Source organism: Epinephelus lanceolatus, chromosome 1, assembly GCF_041903045.1.
Source record: "Epinephelus lanceolatus isolate andai-2023 chromosome 1, ASM4190304v1, whole genome shotgun sequence".
In the NCBI taxonomy this organism is placed as follows: domain Eukaryota; kingdom Metazoa; phylum Chordata; class Actinopteri; order Perciformes; family Serranidae; genus Epinephelus; species Epinephelus lanceolatus.
Genome location: NC_135734.1, coordinates 2,480,034 through 2,492,486, shown reverse-complemented (window position 1 = coordinate 2,492,486; position 12,453 = coordinate 2,480,034). Strand labels below are relative to the sequence as shown.

At 41.1% G+C, this 12,453-nt stretch overlaps 1 protein-coding gene across 1 annotated transcript; it reads left to right on the top strand.

Moving 5' to 3' along the window:
• Positions 1-2,104: 2,104 nt before the first annotated feature.
• Positions 2,105-10,553, top strand: LOC144463640 (uncharacterized). The gene is made up of 7 exons (XM_078168425.1): positions 2,105-2,285; positions 2,597-2,754; positions 4,176-4,220; positions 5,919-5,981; positions 6,442-6,686; positions 7,089-7,248; positions 8,246-10,553. The coding sequence occupies exons 5-7, from the start codon at positions 6,459-6,461 to the stop codon at positions 8,362-8,364; spliced, it is 507 nt and encodes a 168-aa protein (XP_078024551.1). The 5' UTR covers positions 2,105-2,285; positions 2,597-2,754; positions 4,176-4,220; positions 5,919-5,981; positions 6,442-6,458; the 3' UTR covers positions 8,365-10,553.
• The last annotated feature ends 1,900 nt before the right edge of the window (positions 10,554-12,453 follow it).

The following is a 12,453-nucleotide window of genomic DNA, read 5'->3' as shown; positions in this document are numbered from 1 at the left end:
AAAACTGGCTGGTTGATGGTTTTAGATGGTCTTAGTGGGTTTAGCTGGTTGATGGTTTTAGATGGTCTTAGCTGGTTGAACAGGTTGGATGATGGTTTCAGATGGTCTTAGCTGGTAGAATAGGGTGGTTGATGGTTTTAGCTGGTTGATGGTTTTAGCTGGTCTTAGCTGGTTCAATAGGCTGGTTGATGGTTTTAGCTGGTCTTAGCTGGTTCAGTAGGCTGGTTGATGGTTTTGGCTGGTTAATGGTCTAAGCTGGTTGAATAGGGTGGTTGATGGTTTTAGATGGTGTTAACTGGTTGATGGTCTGAGCTGGTTGAAAAGGCTGGTTGATGGTTTAAGATGGTATAAAATGGTTGATGGAATAAGATGGTTGAACAGGCTGGCAAAGCTGGACCAGACTCGTCAACCAGCCATGTTACGCTAAGAAGGTAGGGTGCTGCTGTAAATTAATCTAAATCCTAAAAGACACTATCTACCACCCACCTGATGAATCTCACATGAATTAGGGCTGGTGGTAGCGCCTCACGACCGAAGAGTCCTGAACATCTTTTCCCCCAGGCTCAACCAGCAAAAGCAGCCTCCCCTGAGCTTGCCAACAATCCCCCCTAGCTAACACTATTTCCAATAGCAATGCCTGAATACTGTCAATGTTCCTTTATTACATGTGCCACAGTCTTTCCAATTGGATTGAGTAAGTAGCTTAAGTGTTACTGCACCAACCAGACTGCTGCGATTGTCAAATGAAAACAATAGTTTGGTAGATTATCATATTGTCAACTACCAGATTGTCAATATTTGTATTTATAGTTGACCACACATTGTAGGGACAATCTGTAAAATGTGACAATAAATCGATTCCATGTTCCAACACTAGAAGCAGTACTCCTGAGCTGATCCCCGCCCATTAGTGTATTTTTTCTGTGGCCAAAGTGTTAAAATATGGCAGCTGGAACTGTGTTGCATCTACCTAGAGGTCACCTAAAATCACCTGGGAGGATGGGCTCGAGTGTGACTGGCAGACACTCCAATGCCTTCAAAGGAAAAGTCAAATTACAACTGGACACAGCAAAAATTGCAGACATTCTTGGTGAGCACCAACTTGGAGGAAATAACTTGATACATTAACCCAAAAGTCTTTGTGTTCATATATAATCCAAAAAACTTCAACCAAAAAACTTCAAAATAAAGGATGCACACCATTGTGCCATGCACAAGCCATATCCGAAAGCTTAGGCCAATCTGACAAACAGTCAGAGAGATGCGAGCCACAGACAGACACACAGGCGCTTCTTGCTTTATAGATAGATAACCAAAACAATTTAAGCCTATAGGCCTTTTGCGCAACAGCCATTCTGACAGCAGATACTTTCACATGTGAGCCAGACTGACATATGTGTAAATTTGGAAATACAGGCCGGGCATTTTATTTATTTATTTTATTTTATTTTTTATTTTATTCATTTATTTATTTATTTTCTATTTAACACAATAATAACACTAAAAGAGCCAGGAGAAAACCAACATTTGGGGAAATTAGCTTGTCTAATAACTTTTGCAGAGTAAGCTACACTGACATAGTACCATCAGTGCATTTTGGCACTTTTAAGGAAGAAAGCAAGTCAACTAGCTGGTTCAATGTTAAATGAGCTAGCTAGCGATTTTAAAGGTTTTGAACAAGCTAATTTCCCAAAATGTTGGTATTTGCCTTTAAGGATCAAAATGACAACAGTAGCAGTGATGCATCCTTAATTATCACTGTTTCCAGATCAACATTCCCAGATAGCAAAAGATGTTAAATCAACATTGAGTTATGGTCAAAAAGGTTGATTTTGATGTTGAAAATATATCATTGAATCCACATTGTATGATGGTTGAGATTGTAGATTGAAATGCCAACACTGAATCAATATTGTTTTACTAATGCTGTTTCAATCATAGACTGAACTAGGTGAGACCATATAATGAGAGGGTGGGGGGGGGGGGGGTCTCATACATTTTAATTTAAGCACCTTTTGCTGTGGACGTACCTTTTTACTATGTTAAAGTCTTCTGAAGGTTTGTGTGTAATTTATAATGACAGACATCTAAAAGGTGCTTTTGAACAGTGACAGCAAGGAGTGGAACAGCCCAACACTCCAAACTTTAAACCTAGTGAAATGGTACATCCCAGGTAACGTTAAACAGCCGCCAAGAAGGAGCTGGGTTTGCCGTTCCGTTTGCCAAGAAGAAGAAGCAGCCATTTTCCTCCTCCTCCCCTTTGCCCATGCTCGGCTACTGCTCAAGTAAGTTGGGAATATTACTGATTTTATTGATTCTACGAATGATAACTGCCGCTTTTGTGCTTAACGGAGTTTATAAATTTTTTTAACGTTTTGTTTTAACGTTACCTGGCACATTTCGAGCATACAGCATCAGTTTAGCCACATCAGTTTTAGCTAACAGTGCATTTTGGCTAACGATAACTTCCCAGATAGCACACATACATCTGGCCGACGTCGGCCTGAGGATCACACCTCGGCCCTGAATTTATAACGTCTGACAAGCGTCGGCCGCATGGGCGGATATCTTTAAATTTAATACTCTTTTGTCCCAGCTCATCAAACGTCTCTGTTACGTCGGCTTTGGGTCGGCCCAGTGCCGTAGAATGTCTGCCCACATACGGAAGTCGCCGCAGAGGCGGGATTTCATCTCCGCGATGTTTGTTCGGAACTGAGCTCGCAGCACACAGCATCTCATCGCAGTTGGTTTCAGGTAAGCTAACTGGAATAAACTGGCAGAAAATAGCTTTGTTGTTTCTTCTGTGACCGTTAAAAGAGGTTCCTGGTGAGTGGCGAGGCACGACTGGGTGTATATAGCTTAGCACATGTCCCCACCAACTAACGTTATCTTTCGGTAGCTGTTAGCTAGTTTAGCGGTTTAGCTCATGTTATGCTAACAGGCTACAACTGTGGTGTTTTCATTTTATTTTCCCTAGTTGACGTTATCTGCTCATCTGGTTATCGTGAGCACTCGTTTTGGGTTAAAGTGGAAGTGCCCGGAGCTGCCACCCGTGGTCCCGCGGCCCCCCGGCCTGACCTCCGGGGCCCTGGACGTGTGCTCAAGTGTCTGGGAGAGGAGCGGAGAGGAGCACGGAGGTCAGGCGGGGCGGGCCGACACTGTGTATCCCAGAACGGGTGCTGAAGTGTCGGTGAGACCAGCAGAGAGGAGCGCGGAGGAAAGCTGATGTTGACACTTGTTAAACGTTAGCTTGCTAGCTCGCTGCTGCTGCTGCTACTACTTCTCAAATCCATGTTCACCCACACCTGTTCACACTGCGCGGACTTGGAACACAACAACGCGAAATTCCACACCGTGTCCGTACCGCGCCTGTGTGTGTGGTTTGAGCGCGGAAAAGCGCTGCGCAAATATTCCGCAAATCCGTCCCACATTTCCGTATCGCGGCAGTGAGAATGAACCTTTATGCTTTCTAAGATAGCAGTGAGGACCGGTGAGGACGCCCTGTGCTAAGGTTACTGTAGGATAGTGTGTTTCAAACTTGGGGTCGGGACCCCACGTGGGGTCGCCTGGAATTCAAATGGGGTCCTCTGAAATTTGTAACAAGTGAAATAAATAAATGGAATAAATAGAATAAAATAAAATTATAATAAAAACCACACATAATTTAAAACAACTGTATACTGCATTTTCATACATGAAATAGCCTAAATGTGGTATAAAACTAACGGTTATTTTCAACATAATATAAAAAAAACTATTACATGATTGAAAAATCAATTTTCGCATAAGATTGTCTGTGTTTTGAATGTCTTAAGTCTTTCTAACTGTCACTCAGTATTTTGATGTCAGTAGTGTGATTTAATTTATGGAGGAAAGTGAAAAAACAGCAGATGTTTTTGCTTTATTTTACGTTTATTCTATTTTCAGTTTATATTTGTTTTGTTTGTTCATTACTACTGTGACTACATGCTACTAAAATGCTGATGAAAAATCACATGAGGCCATAATGATATGTGTATAGCAAATTAAAACAGTAAAAAGCAATTCACTGGCACTGGACACTGATTTACATTGATTACATTACATTGATTTTGTCAGATAAATCTCTTTATTGCCGCAATTATTTTTTGTGGTATTGCAACATAAAAAATTAACCCATTCTGTTTTTCTTTCAGCCTCCAATACAAGCCACTTCCAACAGGAGCAGAAGTTACAGCCAAGTAAACAATTTGGATATATATATATATATATATATATATATATATATATATATATATATATATATATATATATATATATATATATATATATATACACTGCTCAAAAAAATAAAGGGAACACTTAAACAACACAATGTAACTCCAAGTCAATCACACTTCTGTGAAATCAAACTGTCCACTTAAGAAGCAACACTGATTGACAATCAATTTCACATGCTGTTGTGCAAATGGAATAGACAACAGGTGGAAATTATAGGCAATTAGCAAGACACCCCCAATAAAGGAGTGGTTCTGCAGGTGGTGACCACAGACCACTTCTCAGTTCCTATGCTTTCTGGCTGATGTTTTGGTCACTTTTGAATGCTGGCGGTGCTTTCACTCTAGTTGTAGCATGAGACGGAGTCTACAACCCACACAAGTGGCTCAGGTAGTGCAGCTCATCCAGGATGGCACATCAATGCGAGCTGTGGCAAGAAGGTTTGCTGTGTCTGTCAGCGTAGTGTCCAGAGCATGGAGGTGCTACCAGGAGACAGGCCAGTACATCAGGAGACGTGGAGGAGGCCGTAGGAGGGCAACAACCCAGCAGCAGGACCGCTACCTCCGCCTTTGTGCAAGGAGGAACAGGAGGAGCACTGCCAGAGCCCTGCAAAATGACCTCCAGCAGGCCACAAATGTGCATGTGTCTGCTAAAACGGTCAGAAACAGACTCCATGAGGGTGGTATGAGGGCCCGACGTCCACAGGTGGAGGTTGTGCTTACAGCCCAACACCGTGCAGGATGTTTGGCATTTGCCAGAGAACACCAAGATTGGCAAATTCGCCACTGGCGCCCTGTGCTCTTCACAGATGAAAGCAGGTTCACACTGAGCACATGTGACAGATGTGACAGAGTCTGGAGACGCCGCGGAGAACGTTCTGCTGCCTGCAACATCCTCCAGCATGACCGGTTTGGCAGTGGGTCAGTAATGGTATGGGGTGGCATTTCTTTGGGGCGCCGCACAGCCCTCCATGTGCTCACCAGAGATAGCCTGACTGCCATTAGGTACAGAGATGAGATCCTCAGACCCATTGTGAGACGATATCCTGGTGCGGTTGGCCCTGGGTTCCTCCTAATGCAAGACAATGCTAGACCTCATGTGGCTGGAGTGTGTCAGCACTTCCTGCAAGACGAAGGCATTGATGCTATGGACTGGCCCGCCCGTTCCCCAGACCTGAATCCAATTGAGCACATCTGGGACATCATGTCTCGCTCCATCCACCAACGCCACGTTGCACCACAGACTGTCCAGGAGTTGGCGGATGCTTTAGTCCAGGTCTGGGAGGAGATCCCTCAGGAGACCATCCGCCACCTCATCAGGAGCATGCCCAGGCGTTGTAGGGAGGTCATACAGGCACGTGGAGGCCACACACACTACTGAGCCTCATTTTGACTTGTTTTAAGGACATTACATCAAAGTTGGATCAGCCTGTAGTGTGTTTTTCCACTTTAATTTTGAGTGTGACTCCAAATCCAGACCTCCATGGGTTAATAAATTTGATTTCCATTGATAATTTTTGTGTGATTTTGTTGTCAGCACATTCAACTATGTAAAGAACAAAGTATTTAATAAGAATTTTTCATTCATTCAGATCTGGGATGTGTTATTTTAGTGTTCCCTTTATTTTTTTGAGCAGTGTATATATATATATCTCCCAACAGATATAGCAGGATCCAGTTCGAGGCAATACACCCCCCACAGTCGCCCTCAACATCCACAAAATGGTATGTGATAGAACTCCTCACTAATAACCACAATTTATTAATTTAGAGCATGTAAAATAAAATTATTTGAACAAATTAGATTAGTCTTGTTTTTGTGTATCTGTTGGAACCTTTGTTTTTCCTATCTCCAGACATCTTAAGAGGGAACTAAAATATGTATAGAAATGTTTTTTGTGATCAAAACTAAAGTGGGCTGAGGTGGGGATTATATGTGGGTGGCCATGGCAGACTTGAAGTTAAATAATGCCTTTCAATGTGTGCAGTGATTAAGGTGCGTGGATGCTTGTTTTATACTAGGTGTTAAGCACACAGATGCAAGGTCAAAGTCAGTACACCAGGCAGCTTTTGAAAGGCACGTCTATTTCAAATTGTGTAATTCCTTAGTAATTTGCAAGTTTTACTTTCTCTCTTACTAACAATTTTCTTTTTTTTTCTTTTCTTTTTTTTTTTTTTTTTAAAGACCTTTCCATCGAGAAGATGACCACAATGCTCGCTGAAGTAGTAGTGGTAGTAAAGGAAATGTCAAGAGATGTGCAGTTCATCAAAAGTGAACTGGCAGATGCCAGATTTACTCCAGGTGGTCACAGGGGACCAGCGCCAGGCACAACCCTTGAGATGACTCCCATTGACCTGCCGATCATGAATGAAGACAACTTCAATGAGGCAGAATCATCACTGAAGAATGAATCAGTTTGTCAAAGCATGGTAATTTATTTGACAAACTGAACTGCAGTATACTTAACACAATCTACTGCCTGTACAGTATCATAGGAAAAAAAACATAAACATAGGAAACAACTTCATATATCACAGCCCAGTATGAGCTAAGGGTGGGAATCTCTGGGTACCTCACGATTCAATTCCTTCCTTACCTGCCTAGGGACTATGGGTGGAAATTAGCAAAGCTGCTATAACCTGGCATCTTTTCTTGTTCCTACAAGATTAATGTTTATTTGTGCATTGTCCCTGTTTTAAATAAATACATTTCTATTCTATTCTGATTGAGAGGGCCATGATTCAATGATAAAATGATTCTTGATGCAAAAATAAAAGGATTCCTGTGTGGGCAGCATCATGATGACAACCACTTCTCTCTCTCATCTCTAGATTGCTCGCTTGGCTTTGGTTGGGGGCACCTCATCAGACTCTATGATCAGACGGATGCTGTCACCTGCCTTGACCAACTCCCTGGCCTGTCATTTCAGCTGGGCTGGCAAAGGAAACAAGCAGCCATTCAGTCAAACAGTGATGCAAGGCTGCATGTTTGGTATGTTTGCTCACCTGAAAATGGTTTACTGGCAGGAGGTCCGCGGGGTTTTGCAAAGTATTAAAAGTTGATAAATCAATTTTGGGGAAATTAAGACCCTTAAAGTATTAAAAAGTCTTATCACAACTTAAAGAGGTCTTAAATTTTGAAGGTATTTTTCTGAATTAGCTGTCTAAAGAGTTTGAGTCCTCAAAAACATTGTGTAAGTGCGTGAATTTATTTGTTTTATTAAAAAACAACTATTATGTGTGCCAGAGCGCACTCGGGCAAAAATTCAGAGGCACAAACGACTTTTCAAAAGACCAGAGAGCACACAAAGTACACTCTGGCGCTCTCAGGGCATATCACGAATTAAAAAAAAAAAAAGTAAAATAAACTTTGCCTTTGATTTATTCTCCCAGCCTATTTGAATTCTGTTGTATAATAGTGGTCTATAGTCTTTATCACAAACTAAAACTGTTAAGTTAAAGGTTTCACTGATGTAAACGGTTACAGCTCAAAGTGGCGGTGAGGTATTGAAATTAACGTTAAGATTCCTGTGTATTCCCTGACTGGGTTAAATTTAGGGAGGTGGTGTTTGTAGTTAATGACTATTCGCGGATTATGGATTTGTACAGCAGAGTGGCATATTTTCAAGTAAGAGGAAATTATAATATTAGACAAATACAAAGAAACACAAAATCCAACCTAAAGACACTACATTAATTATTACAGCTGCCAAAAATCTCAGACACTAAATCTGTCAATCATTTATTTTAATTTTATTTTTTATTCATTTATTTGACAGGGACAGTGCATGTTAATAAACAAAACTGTAAACATGCCAGAATTAGCCAAAAGGCTAGTTTTCGTCTATAGTACCTGGCCACATTTAAAGTTGGCATCCTAAAAATGAAAATAAAAGCACAGTTTATCACAATCATGTTCAGTAAATATGTTTGTTCAGCACACTGATATAAATGTATTCATTTATTTATTTATATCTCATCTCTTTCAGCTGCTGCTCGACAGTTTGACCGCAAACTATCCTACCTAGACTTGAGCAATACCGTTAAAAAGTGGCTGCGTTGTGCTCCAGAGCGGGAGGGCATCACAAGGACACAAAGAGAAAAATAGGGTACCCCCTCCCCCCCCCCCCAAATGTTCCCCCCCAATGTTATTTTGTTTGTGAAACCTTTTCGTGATTTGGGGATGACAGACCTGGTAGTTTAAAGCTATGACAGACCTGGTACTGTAGTTTAAAGTTGTCATTTTGTGAAATATTTACATAATGTTTGTGGAGATGACAGACCTGGTAGTTTAAAGCTAATGGACTTGGTACTTTAAAGCTGTCATTTTGTGAAATGTTTACTAACTTTTGCTGTCAGTGTGAAATGTTGACAGAATGTTTGTGGGGATGACAGACCTGGTAGTTTAACATGCTGACAAAGATACTGGTAGCTTCAAGCTTTTGTGAAATGTTTCCAGAATGTGTTTTAGAATAAACGGGAACATTAAAAACCTGTTTTCAATCTTTTTTCTTATCTTTTTTTTCAGTTAATTTTTCTTAATTAATTAATTGTTTTTTTAACTTGAATAATTATTAATAAATAAATATTCTAATGTTGAGGTGTGCTCGGATTATTTGAATTGCGGTAGCCTAATTGGTGATCAGCCTTACCAGCTTACACCATCCTGACCAGCTAAGACCAGCCTGACCAGCTAAGACCAGCCCGACCTGCTAGTCTGACCAGCCAAGACCAGCCCAGCCAGCCAAGACCAGCCCGACCAGCCAAGACCAGCCTAACCAGCTAAGACCAGCTTGATCAGACCAGCCAAGACCAGTTAAGACCAGCTGACCAAAACCTAGCTAAAACCATCAAACAATCAAACCAGCTAAGACCAGCTTGACCAGCCTAAGCTGGTCTAAGCTGTTTTTTTCAGCAGGGTGGTGAAATTTATTGGTTTAATGTTTAATATATGAGATGTTATTTTGTATTGACACTAATTAAGCTAAAGCAGTTTAATACTAATTTCATGTTTATTTGTACTGTCAACATGTGATGAACATATATTTTGTTAGGATAAAACAATTCTATTGTAATTTCATTTGAGAATTTTGAAGTTGAATTGCTGGGTTTCAGTCACGTGATTATGATGACGCGTGAAGGCAGTGCGATTTCAGATGGAGGGCAGGAAGTAAAAATGGAGAATACCTTTATGGACGAAACCGTTGCAGACAGTCCGTATTGCACGGATTTAGATCCAGTTTCAAGACAAAGATACAAGCAATTAATTAACAAATATGTTGGACGTGACCCATATCTCATGAAGATGAGTGAGTTTTTGACAGAACTTAAAAATCGAGGCTGTTGATATCACAAACTATCTGATCCTTCAGACATCATACTACACCAGACAGCAGATGAAAGCCTATAAAAGTCTGGAGGCATTTAACTTTTTTGTCAGTGGGTGGGTCCACAACCTCGGTACCAAACCACTCCACGATGATTATCGTTTGGTCTTCGCCAGGGTGAGTGTTTGTTCTTATATTGTTTTATGTGTTAAGATGCTAGCAGCTAGTAGTAGCGGCTATAATGTCAACAAACATGCTACACATCTTAACGACGATGGTAGCCTGACAGTCGTTTATGTTTCAAGGTAAACCACTCTCAGAGATCAAGCGAAACACCTCTGAAGACCTGGATTATTGCGAAGGAGGATGGAGAAGTCATTGCAGCTCATTGCAATTGCATGGCAGGGTAAGTAATTTATGTAGGCTAGGATGTTTACCATGAGATCACACACATGCACGCACACACACACACACACACACACACATACTGCTAGCATACTACCAGTGTACTTCAGAACCAGCGGGGAGAGAGCTTTAAGGGATAAACATGTTAATTAATGAAAAGTGCTACTCCATATTAGTATTAGTAGGCTATATTGCACATCATCAAAATGGGCTGGTATAGATTCCATGTTGCCCAGGACGACACAATATACAGTACAGTGTTTCCTCTAGGATTTTTTTTCAGCAGCAGGGTCCCTCAATTGGGACCCACGGTACAATACCAGTGAAAGTATCATGGTTCTGAGTAGTATCAGGATACCACAGCGAAAATGAGGCAGATGTGCCTTTTGTCATTTATAAAAAGATAAATCACTTTTCTATAATACATCAATGATATTTCAATGGAATAAATTACTTATTGACTTATTCATACTTCAAAAACAGCATCAATAAGTGATTAACATAGGGGAGATCAAAATAAAACAAATAAATGAAATAAAAATCAACCAGCCACCCTCCTCCCCTGACAAGTCCCTTCATAAGTAAAGAACAGTCCCTAAAGTTTCTCCTCTGATACGCCACATACGGTGTGCCGCAATGGCTCGGCTGTTCAGGTACTTTTGGGCAGTCATGACAGCAAGTTATTCACCTGGAGACGGACTTCTTCGCAGGTAAGCCGTTATCATGCGCCGCCGTATTTGACAGGAATACGTATTCCTGTCCGTGTCCGTGACCCCCGTTCAACCCACAACCGGCGGGATTCGCCGTTACTGTTTATCGCCACACTGCCGACATTTTACTCTGTCCGTCAATGCACGCTGTTTGATTGCGTTATCAAAACACGCCGCTATCATTCGGCCTTGCTTTTCACTTATTCCACCGAATACCGAATGTGTGTTTTTTTGCAATGTTCGGCCGAATATATTCGGTGCATCCCTAAGGAGCCTTCCCCCACTCCCCACTTCCCTCACCGCTGCTCTCCTCACTATAATGGCTGCTGCGCTGTGCAAGTGCACAGATGTCTCAGAGTGGTGGTGCATTTGCAAAAATGTGTTGAAGGAGCAGCAGCGGCAGCAATAATTTAGCAGCAGCGACACTACGCATCCTTCTCACTGTGATTTTAGTGCCCACACTCTCACCAAGATGAGGCCTATCTGCGCTTGTGTGCTGGAGGAAAGGGCTTCTGCCTCATCAATGATGGGGATAATGTCACCCTGGACCGGAATCATGACTACCAAGTTCAGGCACAGCTTCACATTGTAGATGCTGAGTACTGTGACTTTGTTTTGTGGAACCGCCATGACATTTTTGTTGAAAAGATTTTGCCTTATCTTGAATTTTGGGATGATGTGATTCCTAAAGCTGAGTGCTTTTTTGGAAACAGTATACTTCCAGAAATACTGGGACAGCAAGTTACAAACTTATGATCTGAGTGTGGTCTTTGTGAGTTCTGGCCAACCTGATCTCACAGAAATAGGTGAAATGACCACGACCTCTTAACACCACATTCCGTGGCATTGTTTTCGTGGTGGCAGCACGTAATGGGTTGAAATTACGTGCTGCCACCACGAAAACAATGCCAATGTAAAGTCAATTAGGATCCTCTCCCGTGGTGGACACACGGATTCCCTGATTCAATCACGTCACGTCAACCTCGTTTTCCTCAATGATATCTTTAACATTCCTGTATACACACAAAAACGCGGAAGTGTTCTTGATATTAAAACGGCAAATACATTCCCCTGTTGTAATTTCCCACCAATAATGATAATAATGATAATAACGTGATAGTTCGGCTGTTCTAGATATTTGTTATAGCCTATTAAAATATTCAATCACAAAAACGCCGTTTCTAGAGAACTTGCTAAAATATCTGAAATGAACCATCATGCCTACTTTTTCTTAACATATTTCATCTAGGTGCAGTATCATTACTAGTTCAGCTTTACTAGACATTTGATATACTCAGTAGATGTATCTTTTTACGACCCTGTTTTACAACAAGCCGCAAAAAACCTACCATCCCAAAAACGCCGTTTTTAGAGTACTATCTAAAATAACTACGATTAGCCAATATCCTTGCTTTTTTTCTTAACATAGTCCATCTAGGTGCAGTGTAATAACTACTTCGGCTTTACTAGATATTAGATTTATTCAGTAGATCTAGCTTTTTACAACCCTATTTTACATGCCGCAAACGAACCTACTGTCCCAAAAACGCCGTTTCTAGTGTATTAGCTAAAATATCGAAAATTAGCCGACATCTTTACTTTTTCTTACCATAGTTAATCTAGGTGGAGTGTAATAACTCGTTCGGCTTTACTTGATATTCGATATATTCAGTAGATATATATTTTTTACAACCCTATTTAGAGCCCTACTTTGCAAATCAGAAGAACTACAACTATGTTGCTGATATGTATCAA